Below are 22100 nucleotides of genomic sequence, written 5' to 3' on the forward strand. Positions count from 1 at the left end.
CAGATCTATATTCATTGTTCAATTCTTTATTGTATTGTCATCTCTTCACAATGTAACTACCATAGACTGTGTGTCTTTTTTTTAGGGCTCTGTTTCCCAGACCTAAAAATAAAGCTTGGTATGTGCTCAATAAATGTGTTGAATAATTATTTCTAACTGTCCTGGAACCACTTTCTTGCCTGCAAGCAGAACAAGAGCCTCTTCTACGGCGGACAAGAATACCAGAAGATGCTATTTTGGAGAACCCCCAGCTGATCATCAATACTAACTGCACTTTAGCTCCTATCTTTGTCTTTGACCATCCATGGGGGTGAGAAGAAGAGAAAAATGTACTAATAAATGCTTATTGGAGATTTGCTAAAGTTCACCCTTTTAGTCAAAGTTCTGAGGAAACTGTAATTAACCCAAGAGGGGGATGGAAACTGAAAGTCACCTGAAAGTGCAACAGAGGCTCTCAATTGCTGCATTTGTCCTCAGCATAAGTCCCAAAAAATAAGTCCCAGGATGGGATAAAAGGATAAAGGTATTGGCAACAGTTATTTGTAGTATGCCTAACTGACCACCCCCTAAAAGAATTTTTGAGGTTCTGAAGAGGAATATATTACTGTCCATATATTGATCAAAATTACCTATTTGGGAGCCCTCCAAATACCTGGGGAAGAGAAGAAAAAATTATGCACATTTGTGGTCACCTGATAAGGGGTTTTCCCCTCCTTAACATCAATAATACACACATACACTCACTGTACAATTCATAAAGTTGTTTCATCCACCTCTACTTATTAAATGGAGCATATTCTTAAGGTGAAAGTCACAGCTCCAATGTTTACAGATACAGAGGGCAGGCCAAGTGAATAAACATACAGTTTGGGAGAGGAGTACCTAGCCTGTCCAAGCCGATGGTGATATGTGGGAATATAGGCCGGGTGGGTGCCAGATCTTCATATTTTCAGCAAGGCAAAAACAAATTTTCCCATTAAAAATTCCAAATTCTAGAAACGACAAGTCACATAAAGTCTGTTTGAGGCCTTCAAGGAATGGTCGATTTATACTTTCTTTGTGCTTTCCATGATTCTCCTCTCAGTTGCTTATCATATCAGTTCCAGCCTCCTAAATACCCATCCATCTGGTTTTTGTGGTTTTTTTTATATTTTTTTAAAATAAATTTTTATTGTTCATATTATTACAAATGTTCCTTCCTCCCCCCACTCCTCCATTGCTCTCCTCCACCAGGTTCCCATCCCACCCTCTGCCCTTTCCCCACCCCCACTGTCCTCATCCATAGGTGCACAGTTTATGTTCAGTCTCTTCCCAAATTCCCCCTCTCCCCTTTTCCCCAAGAATCGTCAGTTCACTCCCCTTCCATACCTCTGATTCTATTATATTCACCAGTTAATATGTTCATCAGATTTTTTTTTTAATTTCCTTGGTTTTTAGATTCACTTGTTGAGAGTTACGTATTTGTTGTTCATAATTTTTATCTTTATTTACTTTCTCTTCCGAAAGAACCCCCTTCAGCAATTCATATAATTCTGGTTTGGCAGTGATGAACTCCTTTAGCTTTTTTTTTTTATTAGTGAAGCTCTTTATCTGGCCTTCGATTCTGAGTGATAGCTTTGCTGGATAGATTATCTTTGGCTGTAGGTTCTTACTATTCATCACCTTGAATATTTCTTGCCATTTCCGTCTGGCCTGCATAGTTTCTGTTGAGAAATCAGCTGACAATCGTATAGGTGCTCCTTTATAGGTAACTACCTGCTTTGCTCTTGCTGCTTTTAATATTCTCTGTCTTTTGCTCTTGGAATTTTAATTATGATTTGTCTTGGTGTGGTCCTCTTTGGATTCCTTTTGTTTGTGGTTCTGTGCACTTCCTGGACTTGTAAGTCTAATTCTTTCACCAGGTGGGGGAAGTTTTCTGTCACAATTTCTTTCAGTATGTTTTCGGTATCTTGCTTTCTCTCATCTTCTGGGACCCCCATAATTCTGATGTTGGTTTGCTTCAAGTTGTCCCAGAGGTTTCTTACATTATCTTCAATTTTCTGAATTCTCTTGTCTTCTTGCTTCTGCGGAAGAGTGTCTTCTGGCTCTTTATGTTCCAAATCTTTGACTTGATTCTTGTGATCTTCCATTCTGTTTTTAGGACTCTGTATAATATTTTTTATTTCAGACAATGTATTATTTCTTGTTGATCCCTTATCATTTCTTGTTGATTCCTTATTAATTCTAGTTGATCCCTTTTGATGTCCTCATAGGACTTATCGACCTTTTCTAGGAAATACTTGAAAAACCTTATAAGCGTAGATTTCAACTCTGTATCGTTTCTTTTTGTCCTCCATTTCTTTCGTTTGTGACCTATTTCGTTGTCGCATTTCGCAGTTACAGATGGGACGGGGTTTCAGGGTGGAGCCTACAGGCTTGGCTTCCGTCAGCCCCGCCTTGTCCTCGCTGCAAAGTGCCTCTGAGAGAAAGGTGCCCTTGATTTTCGCCTGCTGCCAAACAGTCTGTGCTCTCCCCCAATGAGCCCAGTATTGGGGTTCAGTTCAGTTGGAAATGGGGTTGGAGGTGGCGTTCAGAGCAGACTGGAGCCCCAGTCTCCTTCCGGCCAGGGCAATCCCGTGGCACAGCCAACCGTCCCTTCTCTGCGCTCAATGTGCATGCCTCCAGGACCTCCTTTCGCCGCTCCCCCGGGGCTCTGCCTTACAGCCCAGCTCCCTGTGGATGAGCCTGGGTCCCCGGGGTCTGGCCTAGAACTGGTGTTCAGAGCAGTCGGAACTGGGGCCCAGCACAGTCGGAGCTTTTATCTCCTTCCCGCTAGGGAACGCCAGCCAGGCACTCAGTCGCCCCTTCTCCCCGGCTCTGTCCTCTCCGCGCGCGCCGCGTGTCTCCATACCTCAGGCTTTTATAGCTCCTCCGCGCTTCCTTCTGGTTTTCTCCTTGCTTCTCGTTGTAGAATTTCCAATCGACTTTCCTGTAGTTCTGGGTAATGTCCATTTTATATTTTAGTTGTATTTTATTGAAATTGTTGTGTGTGGCTGCGGCTAGGTGTTTACCTGTGCAGCCATCTTGGATCTGTTATTTGTTGATCTGTTTTTTAAAAGTATTTTATTGATTTTTTGCAGAAAGTAAGGGAGAGGGATAGAGCGTTAGAAACATCAATGAGAGAGAAACATTAATCAGTTGTCTCCTGCACACCCCCTACTGAGGATGTGCCCACAACCAAGGGACATGCCATTGATGGGAATGGAACCTGGGACCCTTCAGTCCACAGGCTGACGCTCTATCCACAGAGCCAAACTGGTTAGGGCCCATCATCCTGTTTTGTTACCATTTCCCTTTCCCCAACTCTTGGGGCTTCTCTATTTATGACCTATCTTAAGCAAAATCTCTCATTTTCTCAATCACTTCTCTAAACATGGTGACTTTCTTATCTCTAACCTAATCTGTTCTCCCCTCTAAGTGAGTAGTTCTCCTGGCTCCTAGGTGCTACTTCCATTCTATCTCCATCCTCTCCCCAGGCCACCAGCTAAGAATCTTATCATCAGAGTAGATAGTATCCACCTGGGGCATCATCTTCTGACCTAGGCCATTATACCTCATTTCTCCATGATTTTAGCTCCAAGCTCACTGCCATTCCTCCTCCTCCCATCATCATTCTTGGTGATTTCCATATCCAGGCCCAAGATCCTAGGATCATCCTGATCTCTTTGTTTATAGACTTCCTCTCCTTCAAAGATCCTCTCCTCCCCCAGACTCTTCCAGGCCTTTTCTTAATAATTGCAGTCTAGCCAAAGCCAGTTTGGCTCAGCGGTAGAGCGTCGGTCTGCGGACTGAAAGGTCCCAGGTTCGATTCCGGTCAGGGGCATGTACGTTGGTTGTGGGCACATCCCCGGTGGGGGGTGTGCAGGAGGCAGCTGGTCGATGTTTCTCTCTCATCGATGTTTCTAGCTCTCTATCTCTCCCCCTCCTCTCTGTAAGAAATCAATAAAAATATATATATATATATATATATATATATTTTTTTTTTTTTTAAATATATTATTTTATTGATTTTGTACAGAGAGGAAGGGAGAGAGATAGAGAGCTAGAAACATCGATGAGAGAGAGTCATCGACCAGCTGCCTCCTGCACACCCCCTACCGGGGATATGCCCGCAACCAAGGTACATGCCCTTGACCGGAATCGAACCCGGGTCCCTTCAGTCCCCAAGCCGATGCTCTATCCATTGAGCCAAACCGGTCTCGGCAAAATATATATTTTTAAAAATATAATAATTGCAGTCTAGCCCTAGCCGATTTGGCTCAGTGGATAGAGCGTCGGTCTGGGGACTGAAGGGTCCTGGTTCGATTCCCATCCAGGTCACACCCCCAGACTTTAGGTTCAACCCCCAGAAGGGGAGATATGTAGGAGGCAGCCAATCAATGATTCTCTTTCATCACTGATGTTTCAATATCTCTCCTGCTCCCTCTCTGAAATCAATACAAATATAATTTTTAAAATAAATAAATCTGTAGCCTCTTCAGAAGTTCAGTTTCATGTATCTCATTCACTGCCCACCATATCCTACCTTTCTTACCTAGTTCATTCCCTCCAAAACCTCAATTTCAACAATCCATTGGCCCTAAACATTTCCAAAACTTCTCAACCCCTTCATGTCTTCATGAAGATTAAATTCCTTGATCTACTATTATAATCAGCCCCTAAACATTTCTTTACCACACACTTTTCTATGACAGAGCCTATGCAGCTCCACCCTACTTATCTGACAAAGCCTATGCAGTTGCATGTGGCTAGAGAAATACCTCATTCAGGGAAAATCAAAATAATCAGGGAAGAAGAAGACGAAGAAGACGATGAAGACGACGACGACAAAGAAGATGACGAAGAAGAAAAAGATAGAAAGCTTTCAAACAAACAACTTCAGATAAGCAAGGGCTTTAGTTGACCCAGCCAAACAGGAGTACTTCTGAAAGGTCAGTAGGTTCAGCCATCTGCAGCAGTCAGGGAGGCCACTGAGAACAGAGTTTCTGCAGCCAGACCTGGCTTTGTCAATTACTATTCTGTGACCTTAGATAAGATCGGTATGTCACACCACAGTTGTCTCAAGAATTAAATAACACATACAGCAGGGGTGGAGAGCGTCAGGCCAGTGAAATCATTTGGTCTGACCCTGCCAAGGCATTAGGGGTAAATTAATTAAATGTTTGACCAAATGTTGCAGGCTAGTTTTTAATTTGATACTTTTGTATGGCCCTCTAATGATATAAATATCTAAATGGCCCTTGGCAGAAAAAAGGTTCCCCTGACATACAGGCGCAGAGTAAACAATAGATGTTAGTCCCAAACTCGGTTTTGATAAAGTCCATGCCAGGTAACTGGAAGGTACTATACATCCTTAACATAATTAATTCATCTACAAAAGTCCAGAAGGGCTGACAAATCCTGGTTCAGACTGCAAGAATAATGAACAAAGAATAAGAATAATGCGTTCCTAATTCTTATTCCTCTAGAGCTGAGCCCTTGACATACCCATCCCCCCCTCCCCTTCTGCCTCAGGCAAAGGGAAATTAAGTTTTCAGAAATGACTGCAGGTGATGACTTATTGCACATTTTACACCCAAAGCCACTGGCTCCTGCCTATTTCTCTCATTTCACATACATACTCCTCCAATTCTCCCTTCCTCCTTTTTTGATCCAGCCACACACACTGGCTGGCTAGCTCTCCTGGTCTTTTTCTTCAAAACCATCATGTGTGTTCCAGGCTCAAAGCCTTTGTACTCCATTTCTTCCAACTGGACATTCAGCCCTAAGGTTTTTGTGTGGCTGTCACCTCCTCACTTTTTATCTTAGAGCTCAGATGTGGCCCTCCTCAGAGAGATCTCCCCTGACTACCGAACCGAAGTGACATATTTTTATCAGACATATTTTTATATGGATCTTACAAGGAGCACATGCCAGGCACCCACCTGAGAGGGGTTGGGTATGGAAGGGTGGCACAATTCTAAGAACACAATCTTGCTGAAGGATATAAAAGACTAGGAGAGGCCGAAACTGGTTTGGCTCAGTGGATAGAGCGTTGGCCTGCGGACTGAAGGGTCCCAGGTTCAATTCCGGTCAAGGGCATGTATCTTGGTTGTGGGCACATCCCCGGTATGGGGTATGCAGGAGGCAGCTGGTCGATATTTCTAGCTCTCTATCCCTCTCCCTTCCTCTCTGTAAAAAAAAAAAAAAAAAAATCAATAAAATATACATATTTTTAAAAATAAAAATAAATAAATAAAAGACTAGGAGAGGAAGCACAGGAACATAGATTTTTATATATCCGAGTCATAGAGAAAGCATGGGAAGAGAAGCAAATTGCCTCAAAATATACACATGGAATCTGAATAGTTCCGACTAGGCACTTAGGGAACGCCTAGTCGGAACTAGGGGGAAAAATGAAGTTTGGAACCTGTTGCTTTTTTCTCATAGAGAAAAAATCATAGAGAATAAAATTTTAGGTGATACTGGGGGGGGGGGGGGGGGAGAGTGGCCCCCATCATCTTATTTCACCTCATTTGTGTACTTCACCCTGTTTGTTCTTAGTAATTTAATATTGTGATGAGTGCTCTTTATTTAAATGTTTACCCACTGTCTCTCCCACCAGATTATAAATCCTGGGAGTGCAGAGTTGTGGCTTGTCTGAGTCACAAGCACTGTCCCTGACACATAGTAAGGCCTCAAAAAATTTTGCTGAATCAATGAATTCTTCCAACAGTTATTTTCAAAGCCCACTTGTGCTTGTCTTAAGAAGTTAAGGTTCTAACAACACCTGTTCAAAAAGACCTTTCAAGCTAAACTTCTTTAAGAGTGGAGAGGTTTTAATCCGAACCTCTTAATAAATCTAAGCCTACCTCCTCACAACCAATATTATTCTATTTTTAAATCCTCACCTGAAGACATTTTTTTTATTGATTGTAGAGAGGGAGGGAGAGGAAGAGAAACATCGAAGGAGAGAGAAACATCCCCTGTCTCCCGCACAAGCCCGAGGAGGAGGAGAGGTGTTGGGGGAGGGGAATCAAACCCGCAACCTAGGTATGTGCCCTGGCCAGGAATCGAGCTCGCAACTTTTGGTGTACAGGACAATGTTTCAACCAATACTCTTCTTATACCGTGGCATCTGACAAAATTTCTCCCCTCCAACACTTTTGCTTTTCTTCTCCTTCCTGTTGACTTCACTGAGAATCACCTTCCTTCTTGGAGGCGCTCCACTGCAGCTGAACCAGAAAGGTTTCTCAGGAGGCTGATGTCCAAGATCAGAAGAGGGTGGGGGTGGAGCCTGCTTCCAGAAGCAAACTGCCACCAGGTCACTAACCCTTCCTCCCAGGCCTCCGAAGCTTTCCTGAGTCTTGGGACTTTCTGCGCCAGGAAGCGGCAGGCCTGGGGGGGGGGGGGGGGGGCTCACCCCTTCCTGCCACAGGGAGGGGCCGCGCTGGTCCCTTCCCTCACCCACTGGAAACTTTCTCAGCGCGGATCCTCCGCCGGCCTCACTCCCCAGAGCTGCCAAACCCCTTCTCTGAGCCGGCTCACTCGCCCAGGGGGCTCCACCACACCCGCTGTGAGCTTCACCACGTCGCCCCCCGCCTCCCCCGCCAGTTCTCCCCACTCAGACCTTGTCCAGGGCCTCTCGGATCCAACTTACCCCCCGCCCCACATCCTGCCCCTAACGTCTCGTCTTCGGCCTCTCGGCCACCCACTCCTCCCTGGAGACCCGCCCGGGCACTCACCGTGGACGTCACGTTCTCCGTCGGCCGCAGCGACCCCGAAGAGGAGCAACGATGCCAGCAGGGCGAGGAGCGCCGGGCACCGCCTCGGCCCACACAGCTGCGCCATGACTAGCTCCACCGGCCGCGCGCGGCGAAGCCTCCAGCCGCCGGCCGTTGGGGTCTCGCGATCAGGTGCGAGAAGCCCCTTGCTGCGCACGCGCACTGGAGCCCCTCGCGGGCAGGTGCGGACGCTCGAAGAGGGGCTGCGCGGGCGCCGGCACTGGTGCTGGCGCCGAAGTCTCCGGAAGAAAGCCCTTTTCTCTATCGCCTACGCCCACAACGCGGGAGAACGCTCCTCACTCGCCCCGTGGCCCCCAGTAACACACAGCGACTGTCCACCGTTCAGAGCCCACCACACGGCAATGGCTCGGTGGGGACTGGAGCCGATGGCGGCCGCCTGGAAGGAGACGTCTAAGGTGGCCGTGGCGCCTGGGAGGGGGCGGGCGCACCTGGCGCAGGCGCAGGGAGCAGGCACCTGCGCGGTTTCCTCCTCCCTCGGCGCACCTGGGTCCGCCCCCGGCGCTGGGGAAAGGGCCCAGGTTCACGTGGGCTCCGCCCCGGGTAAAGCCTGGCTTGCCGGTAGGCGCCTGCCGGCAGAGCTCAGGCTTCCTGCTACCCTTTCCCCGGGCCGGTAGGTGATGACCTAGTACCTTCGCCCAACTCCAAGTGGGAGCAGAGGGCGCACACACACTCTTCCTAGAAATCTGGCTTTTTGCCCGCCTCAATTCAGCCTGCCTTTGAAGAAGAGCATTTTTTTTTTTTCCTTTTTCTAAATTCGACGTTCCCTAAGCGCCTAGTCGGAACTTGGTAATGCAGCATTGACCACGTCAGACTAGTTCCTGCGTCTCCAGATAGGAGCAGCCACAGGGCAGAGTGATTGGGGAAGCACAGGCCAAGTGATCATGAGCTGGGGTGGTGAATGATGGGAACCCAGACAAATCCCCGCTTCAGTGTGAAGAAGGGTTTCCCCGGAGGAGGTGACAGACTTATGAATGAACACTAGCTTCTATGGTTCTCTGTCCTGAGAAGTAGACAAATTATTCACCAGACTGGGATATGGGGCAGCGATAGGGAAGCACAGGCAGAGTAATCAGCCCCTAAAGAAGGAAAGCCCAGAGGAAGTACCTGACGCAACTTGGCTTCCTGGAAGAGAATCTCAAAAGGAGGATGGAGTGGGACAGGCATATAGAAAAAGAGGAAAATAAAGGAGACCAGAGACCTACTGAGCTGGGTAGTGGAGGAGGACCCATGAGGAGGTGGTTTTAAAAATGAACACTGACAAATTAAAAGAGAGACAATGGACAAACATTCCAGGAATTATAACAGCAAAGCAAAAAAAAAAAAAAAAAAAAAAAAAAAAAAAAAAAAAAAAAAAAAAAAAACAAAACAAAACAAAAACAACCCAAGTTAAGAAAGACAACAGTATGTTATAGGAGCCAGGGCCACTCCCACTAGTCAGCCTCCCTCCTGACATATTAATACAGGGGTGGACAAAATAAATAATACAATAAACTGTTTTCTGTACTTACCTATTATAAACCTATTTTTGCCCACCCCTGACATGTAAAGAGCCTTAATTGGGTAAAATGGTGTTTACCTTAAAGTTTTATGCCAGCCATCTTCTTTAATCTTGCAGCGAGGTCCTGGGACTCCAGATCAAGATTCATAATGAGAGCCCAAAGATCTCTCCAGCACCTGAGCACTCCACCCCTTCCCCTATCCCACTAAGCCCAGGCTTGAACAAGAAGACTGAAAGGACTATAGTAAGATGTGAGGCTGATGAGGAGGCACAGGCATCATTCATTCATTCATTCATTCATCTATTCATCTATTCCTTCCTTCGGTACATTCATTGAGTAACCACTGTGAGTCAGGTACTGTTGTAAATGCTTAAGAAGATACAACAGCAAACAGCAAAATTTGTGCTTTTTGGAACTCCTTTTATATTGTTGGGAACAGTGGTGGAACTAACTTTTTTACTACACCTCCTCTTTTTAAAAAAAAATATATATATTTTATTGATTTTTTACAGAGAGGAAGAGAGAGGGATAGAGAGTTAGAAACATCGATGAGAGAGAATCATCAATCAGCTGCCTCCTGCACACCCCCCACCGAAATGTGCCCGCAACCAAGGTACATGCCCTTGATTGGAATCGAACCTTTCAGTCCACAGGCCAACGCTCTATCCACTGAGCCAAACTGGTATCGGCTCCTGCTCTTTGATAGAAAATTATTTTAATAATTATTTTATTTGTTATTTCATTTTATTTATTTATTTTAATATATTTTATTGATTTTGTACAGAGAGGAAGGGAGAGAGATAGCAAGTTAGAAACATCGATGAGAGAGAGTAATCGATCAGCTGCCTCTTGCACACCCCCTACTGGGGATGTGCCGGCAACCAAAGTATATGCCCTTGACCAGAATGGAACCCGGAACCCTTCAGTCCCCAAGCCGACGCTCTATCCACTGAGCCAAACCGGTTTCGGCTGTTATTTCATTTTAAAATTAACAATAGAAAATGAATAGACTTCAATTTTAGACATATTACTCAAAGAATATTTCATGTATGAATAAAAATTTGCATTTACCAAATAAAAATATTATACCTTGCAGTTCATACCATGATTCACTATTTTAAAATTTAAATACAAAAACTCCAAAGGAATAGAGTGGCTGAAGAATTTCTTCATCTTTAGGATCATAGTGCTATCATTCTAATTTCTTCTTCTTTTTTTTAAATATATTTTATTGATTTTTTAAAATATATTTTATTGATTTTTTAAAATATATTTTATTGATTTTTCACAGAGAGGAAGAGAGAGGGATAGAGAGCTAGAAACATCGATGAGAGAGAATCATCGATCAGCTGCCTCCTGCACAGCCCCTACTGGGGATGTGCCCGCAACCAAGGTACATGCCCTTGCCCGGAATCAAACCTGGGACCTTTCAGTCCGCAGGCCGACGCTCTATCCACTGAGCCAAACCAGTCCCAGCTATTTTATTGATTTTTTACAGAGCGGAAGGGAGAGAGATAGAGAGCTAGAGATGTCAATGAGAGAGAAACAGCGATCAGCTGCCTCCTGCCTACCGGGGATGTGCCTGCAACCAAGGTACATGCCCTTTACCGGAATCAAACCTGGGAACTTTCAGTCTGCAGACCTACACTCTACCACTGAGCCAAACCGGTTTTGGCTATCATTCTAATTTCTAATCTGTTATTTAAATTCAAGAATATGTAGAATCACAGAAATTAGAGACTCAAGCTGTGCCTGATACAAACCTAAATGATTCTAAATTATTATGAACTTATTTTCAAAATGGACCATAAAGCTGAATCTTTAGGTGTTAGAGGTTAACTCTGGGAATTCTCTATACAGGCCAACCTAGGAGAGACTCTGGATTTGGTCCCAGACCACTGCAATAAAGCAAGTAAAAGGAAGTTGTAATCATTTTTTTCTGGTGGAGGGTCTTGCCTTCAATTTGTAAAAAAAAAAAAAAAAAATAACATCTGTGAAGTGTAATAAAGCGAAGTTCAAAACAAAACAAACAAATAGATAAGAACAAGGTATATCTGTATTTGTTTCCCTGTAGAACATTGTGGCAAATAGATGTTGGGAAGCCCTCATGTTCATGGCCTGTATAATCCCCTCCCCTCAAGTGTGAGCAGAACCTGTGGCTTGTTGTAACCACTAGAATATGGCAAAGAAGGTTCATGATTACATTACATTATGTAAAACCCCATGTTAATGAACTGGAGAGAGGAAATCTCCTTGCTGGCTTTGAAATAATTTACTACATTGTGAGAGGACTTATGGAGAGGACCACACAGCAAGTAAGTATAAATGGCCTCGAGGAGCTAAGAGGAACCACATGGACTTTAGGAGAATCCAAGATGGCAGCATAGGTAACACCTAATTGCAGCCTCACACAACAATTTCAATAAAATACAACTAAAATACAAAATGGACATTACCCAGAACTACAGGAAAGTCGACTGACTGGAAATTCTACAACTAGAAGGAAAGAGAAAACCAGAAGAAAAAGCAGAGGAGCTGTAAAAGCCTAAGGTATGGATACACGTTGTGCACGCTGAGAGGACGGAGCCAGAAAGGAGGGGGAGGCTGAGTGCCTGGCTGGCATTCCCTAGCAAGAAGGAGATAAAAGCTCCGGAATGTGCTGAACCCCAGTTCTGATTGCAATGAACCCCAGTTCTAGGCCAGACCCTGGGGACCCAGGCTCATACAGAGGGAGCCTGGGCTGTAAAGTGGTATCTCAGGGGAGTTGCGAAAGGCAGTCCCGGAGGCACGCACATTGAGCGCAGAGAAGGGACGGTTGGCTGTGCCACGGGATTGCCCTAGTGGGAAGGAGACAAAAGCTCCAGACTGCTCTGAACTCCACTTCCAACCCCACTTTCAACTGAGCCCAGTTCTGGGCTCATTGGGGGAGAGCCTAGACTATTTGATAGTGGGCAAAACTCGAGGGCACCTTTCTCTCAGAAGTGCCTCCACCCTGAAACTCTGCCCCATCCAAGCTGAACACAGAGACTTTTAAGGCTACCAACTCAGGGAAGCTGGAAAATGCTGAGACAAGGAAACAGATCACAAACGAAAGAAATAGAGGACAAAAAGAGACTGGATATAGAGTTCAAAACCATGCTTATAAGGTTTTTCAAGGATTTCCTAGAAAAGGCTGATAAAATAAATGAGACCTATGAGGATATGAAAAGGGATCAACTAGAAATAATAAGGGATCAACAAGAAATAAAGAATACATTGTCTGAAATAAAAAATATTATACAGAGTCCTAAAAACAGAATGGAAGATCACAAGAATCAAGTCAAAGATTTGGAACATAAAGAGCCAGAAAACACTCCTCCACAGAAGCAAGAAGACAAGAGAATCCAGAAAGTTGAAGATAGTATAAGAAACCTCTGGGACAACTTCAAGCAAACCAACATCAGAATTATGGGGGTCCCAGAAGAAGAGAGAAAGCAAGATACCGAAAACATACTGAAAGAAATTGTGACAGAAAACTTCCCCCACCTGGTGAAAGAATTAGACCTACAAGTCCAGGAAGTGCACAGAACCACAAACAAAAGGAAGCCAAAGAGGACCACACCAAGACAAATCATAATTAAAATTCCAAGAGCAAAAGACAGAGAGAGAATATTAAAAGCGGCAAGAGCAAAGCAGGTAGTTACCTATAAAGGAGCACCCATACGATTGTCAGCTGATTTCTCAACAGAAACCATGCAGGCCAGACAGGAATGGCAAGAAATATTCAAGGTGATGAATAGTAAGAACCTACAGCCAAAGATAATCTATCCAGCAAAGCTATCACTCAGAATCGAAGGCCAGATAAAGAGCTTCACTAATAAAAAAAAAAAAAGCTAAAGGAGTTCATCACTGCCAAACCAGAATTATATGAATTGCTGAAAGGTGTTCTTTCAGAAGAGAAAAAAAATAAAGATAAAAATTATGAATAACAAATATGTAACTATCAACAAGTGAATCTAAAAACCAAGGGAATTAAAAAAAATCTGATGAATAATATTAACTGGTGAATATAATAGAATCAGAGGAATGGGAGGGGAGTAAGGGGAGTGGGAAGAGACTGAACATAAACTGTGCACCTCTGGATGAGTTCAATGGGGGGTGGGGAAAGGGCAGAGGGTGGGGTGGGAACCTGGTGGAGGGGAGCAATGGAGGGAGGTAAAATGAGGAACATTTGTAATAATGTGAACAATAAAGATTTATTTTTTAAAAATAAATAAAAATAAAACATTTAGAAGAATGAAAAAAAAAATAAGAGGAACCGCATGGACAGCCAGTAGTAATATGAAGACCAAATCCCTCAAGTTATTAGAACAAATCTTTCCTCAGTTGAGCCTCTATGAGACCACAGCCTTAGCTGATACCTGGATTGCAAACTGGTTATTCTGGAGCAGAGGGCCCCAGCAAAGCCATAACTGAACTGATCCACAGAAACTATGAGGTAATAAATGTGTGTAGTCATTTATTGTGCAACAATAGAAAATAAATACAAATACAATGTTTGCTAAAGAATAGAGTAATAAAAAGTCTAATTTGAAGCTTACCTACGTAAGTATTTTTAAATTTCTATAGTAACTGTTTAGTAAATAGAACAACAAAAAATTTTCTTTTCCTGGGAGGTGGGAGGATCATTTTATCACTGATACTGTATAGAATTTTCAGCGCATGGTATAATAAAGGCTTTTGGTCATTTTTATTATTTTCAAGTTCTCTACAGACAGTATATCACTTATTGCCTGTACCCAAGGTGGACCACTCACATTGCCCTCCTTTTGGGACACCACTAGTTGGAAAACAGACAATAAATAAAACATGTAAAAACAGGGTAGCTAGAGAAGACCTCACTGAACAGATGACATTTGAGGAAGATGTAGGAGTGAGACTTGTGGATATCATTCTGGGGAAGAGCTTTCCCGGCAGAGGGAACTGCCAGTGCAAACTTGCTGGAACAGAACCATGCCTGGAGCTCTGAGTGTAAAGGAAGGAGCTTGGCCTTTAGCCTCAGGGCAATGAAGAGCTATGGACAGTTTTTTTTCTTTTTAAATATGAGGGCTTTATTGAGATATAACTCATCATACAATTCACCCTTTTAAAGTGTACAACTCAATTTTTTTTGTATATTCATGGAGTTGTGCAACTATCACATAATTTTAGAAAATTTAATGGACCTCAAGAAAACAAAAGAAAGAATAAAAAAGAACAAAAGAAATGCCACATTCTTTAGCCGTCATTCCTCCTGCACCCCAATTCTCTTAGCCCCAAGCAACTTAAACATTTCATATAAATAGTAATACAACATATAGCCTTTTGTGTTTGGATTTTTTTCACTTAGTGTGTTTTCAAGGTCCATCCATGTTGTAGCATGTATTAATATTTAATTTCTTTTTATTAATAAATAATGTTCTATTGTATGGCTATATCACATTTTATTTATCCATTCATCAGTTGATGGGCTGGATTATTTCTATCTTTTGACTATTTTGAACAATGCTATCTTTCATATATATTTTTTAGAGAAATGTCTATTCAGATCTTGTCCATTTTTATTTTTTAGAATATATATATATATATATATATATATATATATATATATATACTTTTTAAAAAAATATACTTTATTGATTTTTTACAGAGAGGAAGAGAGAAGGATAGAGAGTTAGAAACATCGATGAGAGAGAATCATTGACCAGCTGCCTCTTGTACACCCCCTACTGGGGATATACCTGCAACCAAGGTACGTGCCCTTGACTGGAATCGAACCCAGGACCTTTCAGTCTGCAGGCCGATGCTCTATCCACTGAGCCAAACCGGTCTCTGCTAAAATATATTTTTATTGATTTCAGAGAGGAAGGGAAAGGGAGAGAGAGATAGAAACATTGATGATGAGAGAGAAACATCAGTCAGCTGCCTCCTACACACTCCCTACTGGGGATATGCCCAAAATCAAGGCACATGTTCTTGATTGGAATCAAACCTGGGACCCTTGAGTCCTCAGGCTGACGCTCTATCTACTGAGCCAAATGGTTAGGACTAGATAAACCTTTTATTAGACAGTTATAGGCCTGAGCCTAACTATCCACCATGACCTGCCCAGTTAGGAATTTATGACCAGATCAACCTGTGAGGTTACTTTCTATATCCCCTTCCCTTCTTTTAGTCCACAGTATTATACCAAAAGCCCAAGCAACAAAGAAAAAAATACATAAATTGGATATCATCTGTGGAAAAAACCAACCTCACAGTGTAATTTGATCATAAATTTCTAACTGGGCTGGTCATTATGGGTAGAGAGGCCCAGTTCTATAACTTTTTAGTAAAAAGTTATCTTTGCCTTAAGCAAGCTCTGTCCATTGTTTCTGTCCATCTTTGATATAAACTTAACCACCCTCAAGAGAACTATCCTGTAATCCAGTGCTTGCATTGCTTTTTCCCAACTTCACATTATCTTCCTTAGTTCCCTCCTTAATCTTTTAAATGTATGAAAGAAATGCAAAACTGTTATTCTCTGAAGCATTTAATATCTTGCTCCCTGGCATAAGTCCTCAGTGTGGCTCAAACTCATAAAAATTCTCTACAGGCCGAAACCTGTTTGGCTCAGTGGAGGAGGCAGCTGATGGATGTTTCTCTCTCATCCATATTTCTAACTCTCTATCTCTCTCCCTTCCTCTCTGTAAAAAAATCAATGAAATATATTTTCTAAAAATTCTCTACAGGTTTGAACACTTTTTAAAAAAAATTATTGATTCATTTTTTTTCAGAGACAGAGAGAGAAGAAACATAGATTTGTTCCACTTATTTATGCATTCATTGATTGCTTCTTGTATGTGCCCTGATCCGGGGTGGAACCGGCAACCTTGAATTATTGGGATAATGCTCTGAGTTACCCAGCTAGCACCTTTGATGTGTCTTTTTTATTTTTATTTTATGGATTTTTTTTTTTTACAGAGAGGAAGGGAGAGGGACAGTTAGAAACATCGATCAGCTGCCTCCTGCACACACCCCACTGGCGAAGTGCTCGCAACCAAGGTACATGCCCTTGACCGGAATCGAACCAGGAATCTTCAGTCCGCAGGCCAACGCTCCATCCACTGAGCCAAACCGGTTTCCGGGTCTCCGCTGATGTTTCTTATGTTGACGATATCTAAGATATTTGCCTACTTATGGATAGTTTTAAGCAGGGGAGGGACATAGCCAAAATTAAGTGTTAAGGTATCTTTCTTGGACGTTTCCTGTCACCCTTGCTAAAATTGCAACTCCATAGAATTTATCATATTCTGAAACTCTGTAATATACTGTACTTATATGTTTACTGCCTGTCTCCACCAAAGAATGCTAACTCCATGAGGACTGGGCTTGTCTCTTGTTCACTGACCTGTTATAGACACTCAGTATTTGTAGAGCAAATAAATGGACGAATGAATGCATGGATGAGTGAATAAATGAAGCAACGAACAAATGATGTACAGTGAGTACTATGGATTGTACCCGAGCAAAGAAGGATGGCATGGGCCTCCTGCATCGTTCCTTGCAACCGCCAGAAGGCGCCAAGAGGCGGGTTCCCTGAGTCTGTCTTGGTACCCCGATCCTGTGATCCAGTGGCCTGGAGCCCCATTCGCCCTGCCTGGCCAGAGGCTCACAGACCCTACCCTTACCCGAGGCCTTGCCGGCTACCGGCTTTACACCAGCGCAGCGGCCAGAGAGAAAACTGAGGCCGGGGGAGGTTGGGGCGGGGTGGGCCCCGAGCGAGTCCGAGCCCCCGCCCCCGCCGGCCCCGCCCCACCCCGCCCCGCCGCGTAAGAGGGCCCCCGGGGCGCTAGGCGAAGGCTCACTGCGCGGCAGGGTCCGGGCCGGGACGCGATGGCAGCTCAGCGGCTGGGCAAGAGGGTGCTGAGTAAGCTGCAGGCTCCGTCGCGGGCCCGCGGGCCGGGGGGCAGTCCAGGGGGGCTGCAGAAACGACACGCGCGTGTCACAGTTAAGTACGACCGGCGGGAGCTGCAGCGGCGGCTGGACGTGGAGAAGTGGATAGACGGGCGCTTGGAGGAGCTATACCGCGGCCAGGTGAGACTGGGAGGGGCGTGAAGACGTCGGGGTCTTTGGTTGCTTGTGCTGGCTGCTGCACACGCACGCCAAGGGGTCGGGCACTCATTGCACTTATTGGCCTGGCCATCCATCGTCGATGGCACTCTGCTTGTGGACACAGAGACACACACTTGAATCACCTGAGATGTGACCAAACATCTGGGGAGGGCCAGGGGTTTACCATCTTGGGGGTGAAGAGGCAAAGTTGAGGAGTCGGAGCAGCCATATCTGGAGAAAGGGTGGGGGGAGGGGATGTCTTAAAGCCAAACATAGACATGACGACCGGGGAGTTATAACCACCCAGAGATACATAGCAAAGGAAGCAACAATAGTGACAGCCGTTCACAGTGGCAAGCTATAGCCACTCACAGGCACAGTGAGCAAAGCAACAGCCATACACAGACCCTCAAGCTGTATCAACTCATAGTACAAGCTACAACCATTACAACTAAATCATACCGTTACTCCCTAAAGGCAAAAACAATAACTACAGGACATACTGTATGCTACAGGCACTCAGGCATAAAACCACAGAAATGAGCCTAGTCGGAGTGGCTCAGTTGGTTGGAGCATCATCCAGTGCACTGAAAGGTTGCCAGTTTGATTGTCTGTCAGGGCACATACCAGGGTTGAGAGTTCAATCCCTGATCAGAACACTTACTGGCAGCTGATTGAGGTTTCTCTCTCACATCGATGTCTGTCTCTCTTGCTCTCACTTTTGCTAAGCATGTCCTTGGGTGAGGATTGAAAAAACAAAAGCAAAAAAGACAGAAATAACAGTTTCACCGAGATAGAGAACAGTAAACTACAGAAGGTGTAGGTACATGTGGACACAGAAATGGCAGAAACTGTAGCTGCCCTTGGGCACACAGAGCATGAACTATAGTCTTGCATTCACTGGAGCCTCTGATGGAAGTCATACTTTGTACAACACAGATGCTGGGGACACAGCTCTGGTTCCTGATGATCACAGGATTACACAGACACACAGGAGGCAGAAATCCTCCACACAGTGTGAAGATGGTAGAAGCCATGGCCCCTCACAGTGACATGAGGTCCCTCTGTTCTCAGACACAAATGGGCTTGTACAGATGACAGTGAAGTCCAGTTGCTAGTGGTAAGTGATATCCTAGAGGTCACCCTCAGGCGGTGGGCACTATGGCTGTCTGTAATACATGATCATGAGAAAACACAGTAAGCCAGAGCCACACACTTTACACCCATAGGACCACAGGCCCCTGTGCAGGCCATGCACATGATGCCACATACCTCTGCACCATCATGCTGGCCCCAGCCCCCAGCACAGGGGCACCCACAGGTGTGTAACACACTTATATACTCCATGCCTTTCCTGAACACCCACTCCTGAAGGCTGCAGTAAAGTCAGCAGAACTTTGGGTGAGGGAAGAAAACATCTGTAGACTCAGAGATCTCGTGCTCAGACTGCTGGGTTCTGTCCCCAGCAGGGATACTGAGCCAGCCTGAGGTTGGCCCTCTGGCCCAAGAGGCCATTATGAGTCCCCTTCTTAGTTGCTTAAAGTTAGACTCGTGGCTCATTCTACCTACTTTGTGGAAGAGGAGCTTGGTGGCCATCTCCTTGAGCCCAGGAGGCTGCACTTGACCCCCTGTGCTCCTTCCTGTCGCCTGGGGCAAGGGGCCAACCCTAGCAGGCTCTGGCGGCAGCTCCCCTAGCTCCCCTCCCCCACACCTAACTCTCAGACTTTTCCTTGCAAGGGCAGAGCCAGCCCCTCTCCTGAGTCCCAGAATCTGACATTCCAAAACTCCACCAGGCCTGTTTACCCGCTGTGGGAACTGGGGCCAAGCAGAGAGACCCATGACAGCCCTGAGGTCCCTGGGACCCAGGGGTCCAGGCATTTGAGCTGGCACAGGCCCTGGGCCTCTGTCAACTCATCTGTCACTCCTACCCCCAACACCCAGATGTCCCGCCTTGGCGGTGCTGTCCCTGACTGCCACATTACTGCTCCGGAATCCGCCAGCTGGGCCCTTGGGCCTGGCTCCTACAGAGCCCCTGGACAAAAGCAGGGGAGGGAGGGGAAAGGGCGCCTGACCAGCTTTCTCTTCTCCCTGCCTTAGGAGGCAGAGATGCCTGATGAAGTCAACATTGACGAGCTGTTGGAATTAGAGAGTGAAGAGGACAGAAGCCAGAAAATCCAGGTAGGTGGAGGGGAGAGCTGCCCCCCAGTCCTCCACCACGCCCCTCCCTAGGATTCACAGCAATGGTTACCATGTTTATTGAGTCTTTACTATGTACTTGGAATTATTTCAATTGCTTTACACTTATCTTTTTAAAAAATATATATATATTTTTTATTGATTTCAGAGAGGAAGGGAGAGGGATAGAAAGATAGAAAAATCAATGAGAGAGAATCATTGGTCAGCTGTCTCCTGCTTGCCTCCCACTGGGGATAGAGCCCACAACCAAGGCATGTGCTCCTGACTGGAATCGAACCCGGGACCCTTCAGTCCACAGGCCGATGCTCTATCCACTTAACCAAGCCGGCCAGGGCTACACTTATTATCTTATTTAACTCTATGAAGTAGACACTATTCTCCATTTTCCAGATGGTGAATGTGAACCCCAGGAGATGTAATCACTTGCCCAGGGTCCCACAGCTCAGGAGGAGCGGAGCTGGGAGTCATAGCAAGTGGGCAGTTCGGCTCTTATGGCCTGTTTTCTCCTAGAGGCAGGAAATGCTGTGTGACTCACCTCAACCTGCCCTCAGACTGTGTCTCCCCTTAAAGACAGGTGGGACCTTGGAGTCTGACTTCATTGTCTTGTTGCTTGGGGCTTTGTTAGTAAGGGAAGGAACTGGAGGGGCAGAGGTGTTGTTAGTCATTTACTATTTACTTTTTTTTTCTTCTTTTTTGCGTGGGTGGGGGTTTAGGGGCTCCTGAAATCCTGCGCGAACCCCACAGAGGTGAGTTTTTCCGTTCCCCCTTACAGGCCCTGTTCTGGCCCCCTGCATCCTCATGGGGAAGGGGGGTGTCTGGGGAGCAGGGGAAAGCTGCCATCCAGGACCAGCAGAGGGAATTCTGGGGAACCCTTTTCTCTCTCTAGTGGTGTCTTTTATCTTCTCCTCTTTTCCCATCTGCCACTGGGCCTCCATTATCTCCTCTCCTCTGAGAGCTTCCCCATCTGTCTCCAGTTTTTGTACCTCGGCTATGCTCTGTCTGCTTCCCTCCCTCCTCTCCCTGTTACTGTCTCCCCACCCTGGGGCTCCCTTCCACATCTCTGCGTCCCCGCCCCCTTTGTCCCCCTTCCCCCCCATCTTTCCAGGCCTTGAAGCTGAGCAGCCCAACCCCTCCCACTTCCTTCTCTGCTTTAAAAGGGAAAAATATTCATGTTTCTCTAACTAGCTCTGGCTGCCTGAGGGAGATTGTGCGTCTGCTGCTCTGCAGGCTCAGGCTCTGTCCCTGAGGACCCTTCTGATGATCTCTTGGCCTGGGAAACATCTTGAATGTCTCTGTGGCTCTGTTTCTTTCTCTGTCCCTTTGTCTTTCTCTCTGACTCTCTCTCTCTCTCTGCATCTCTGTCTGTTCTGTGTTCTGGCCTCTGTCTCCATCTCTCTCCTTGTCTCTCTATCCTTATCTATCTCTATAGCTCCCTGTCTTGCTTTCTGTGTCTCCATCTCTCTCATTCCTTATATCTCTTTCTTTCTTTGCCCTCTCCCATCTCTGTCTCCTCTCTTCCCCTCCCACCCCAATCTTCTTCCTCTTTATGGCCTCTCCTCTTCCCTAACTTCACCTCCACCTCCTCTCACTGACCTGGAAGAAGGAAGGGGTCAGGTCAGAGGGGCTGGGCTGGGCAGGGCCCCACCCCTCCCCCTATTCTCAACACCCTCCACCCTGTCCTCAGGACTTCGTCCAGGAGCTGCTGGTGAAGTTGCGAGGCCTCCACAAGCAGCCCGGCCTCCGCCAGCCCAGCCCCTCCGGTGACAGAAGCCTGAGCCCCCTCCAAGACCGGGCCCGGACCTTGCCGCCCTGACACTCTCTGGCCGCAGAGGCCCCTTAGCCCCCACTTCCTAGTGCCCTCCTGGCTCGTTTATAAGTAGTATTTAATGGTTCTGTAACAGTAACACTGAGTGCCTTTTTCCTCTCCTTGGTCACTCCAGGCTTCCCCTAGCTCCACTCCTAAAATCTTCCTTTCCTGCTGGTCTCCTTGTGTCCAGCACCCACAGCTGGCCCACACAGATGGAGAATCACTCCTCAGCGGCCAGAGAGCATGAGAACAGGCTCTGCTGACCTTCCACCCCCGGGACTCACATCCTGTCCTCCCCTCCCCCAGCCTTGGCCCGTCCCAGCTGCCAAGGCCCTAGTGTACAGAAGGCACCCAGCTCCTATGGGAATGATGGCCTGCACAGGACCAAATATGCCTGCTATCACCACAACACATCATGAACAGTCATCATGCCATGAATTTTATTGAGCACTTATTGTGTACTTGACATGGTCATTGAAATTGAGACCACAAAGAGGAGAAGAATATGGCCCCTGGAGTCAAGGTGCTCACACACTGATGCAGAAGATTAGAACAAAGGGGTGAACGGTCCAAGATACCTGGGAGCCCTGAGAGTGGGATGCACCTGTCATGCTGGGGGTGGTAAGTTTTTGGAGGGCTTCCTGAAGAAAGTCCCATTGAGGC

At 45.8% G+C, this 22100-nt stretch overlaps 2 protein-coding genes across 7 annotated transcripts in view; one reads left to right on the forward strand and one right to left on the reverse strand.

The window, feature by feature from the left end:
* SPINT2 (serine peptidase inhibitor, Kunitz type 2) overlaps positions 1–8199 on the reverse strand; it is a 30632-nt gene extending 22433 nt beyond the window's left edge. Inside the window, exon 1 of one of the 5 annotated variants that reach the window (XM_036408309.2) lies at positions 7764–8194. In XM_036408309.2, coding sequence (XP_036264202.1) covers positions 7764–7869 — 106 coding nt within the window. In that variant the 5' untranslated portion in view covers positions 7870–8194. Of the gene's footprint in view, positions 1–7763 lie in introns of all 5 variants that reach the window. The other 4 variants (XM_036408312.2, XM_036408311.2, XM_036408308.2 and 1 more) reach the window with 4 other exon arrangements.
* Positions 8200–17131: 8932 nt separating this feature from the next.
* PPP1R14A (protein phosphatase 1 regulatory inhibitor subunit 14A) lies at positions 17132–21534 on the forward strand. 2 transcript variants are annotated; one of them, XM_036408314.2, is made up of 4 exons: positions 17165–17416; positions 19532–19612; positions 20344–20376; positions 21315–21534. In XM_036408314.2, exons 1-4 carry the CDS (start codon positions 17216–17218, stop codon positions 21441–21443), a joined length of 444 nt encoding a protein of 147 aa, XP_036264207.1. In that variant the 5' UTR covers positions 17165–17215; the 3' UTR covers positions 21444–21534. The 2 variants fall into 2 exon arrangements, with proteins under 2 accessions (XP_045426879.1, XP_036264207.1); XM_045570923.1 differs by lacking the exon at positions 20344–20376 and having other exon boundaries at positions 17132–17416.
* Positions 21535–22100: the final 566 nt, after the last annotated feature.

The sequence above is a fragment of the Pipistrellus kuhlii genome, unplaced genomic scaffold (assembly GCF_014108245.1).
Source record: "Pipistrellus kuhlii isolate mPipKuh1 unplaced genomic scaffold, mPipKuh1.p scaffold_m20_p_38, whole genome shotgun sequence".
Lineage (NCBI taxonomy): Eukaryota > Metazoa > Chordata > Mammalia > Chiroptera > Vespertilionidae > Pipistrellus > Pipistrellus kuhlii.

Bases quoted from the DNA above. Each gene is read 5' to 3' on its own strand.
- PPP1R14A (XM_036408314.2), top strand. From the start codon at position 17,216: ATGGCAGCTCAGCGGCTGGGCAAGAGGGTGCTGAGTAAGCTGCAGGCT. The intron at 19,613-20,343 runs GTAGGTGGAGGG...GTGGGGGTTTAG, and splicing joins ACAGAAGCCAGAAAATCCAG to GGGCTCCTGAAATCCTGCGC. The intron at 20,377-21,314 runs GTGAGTTTTTCC...CCCTGTCCTCAG, and splicing joins CCTGCGCGAACCCCACAGAG to GACTTCGTCCAGGAGCTGCT.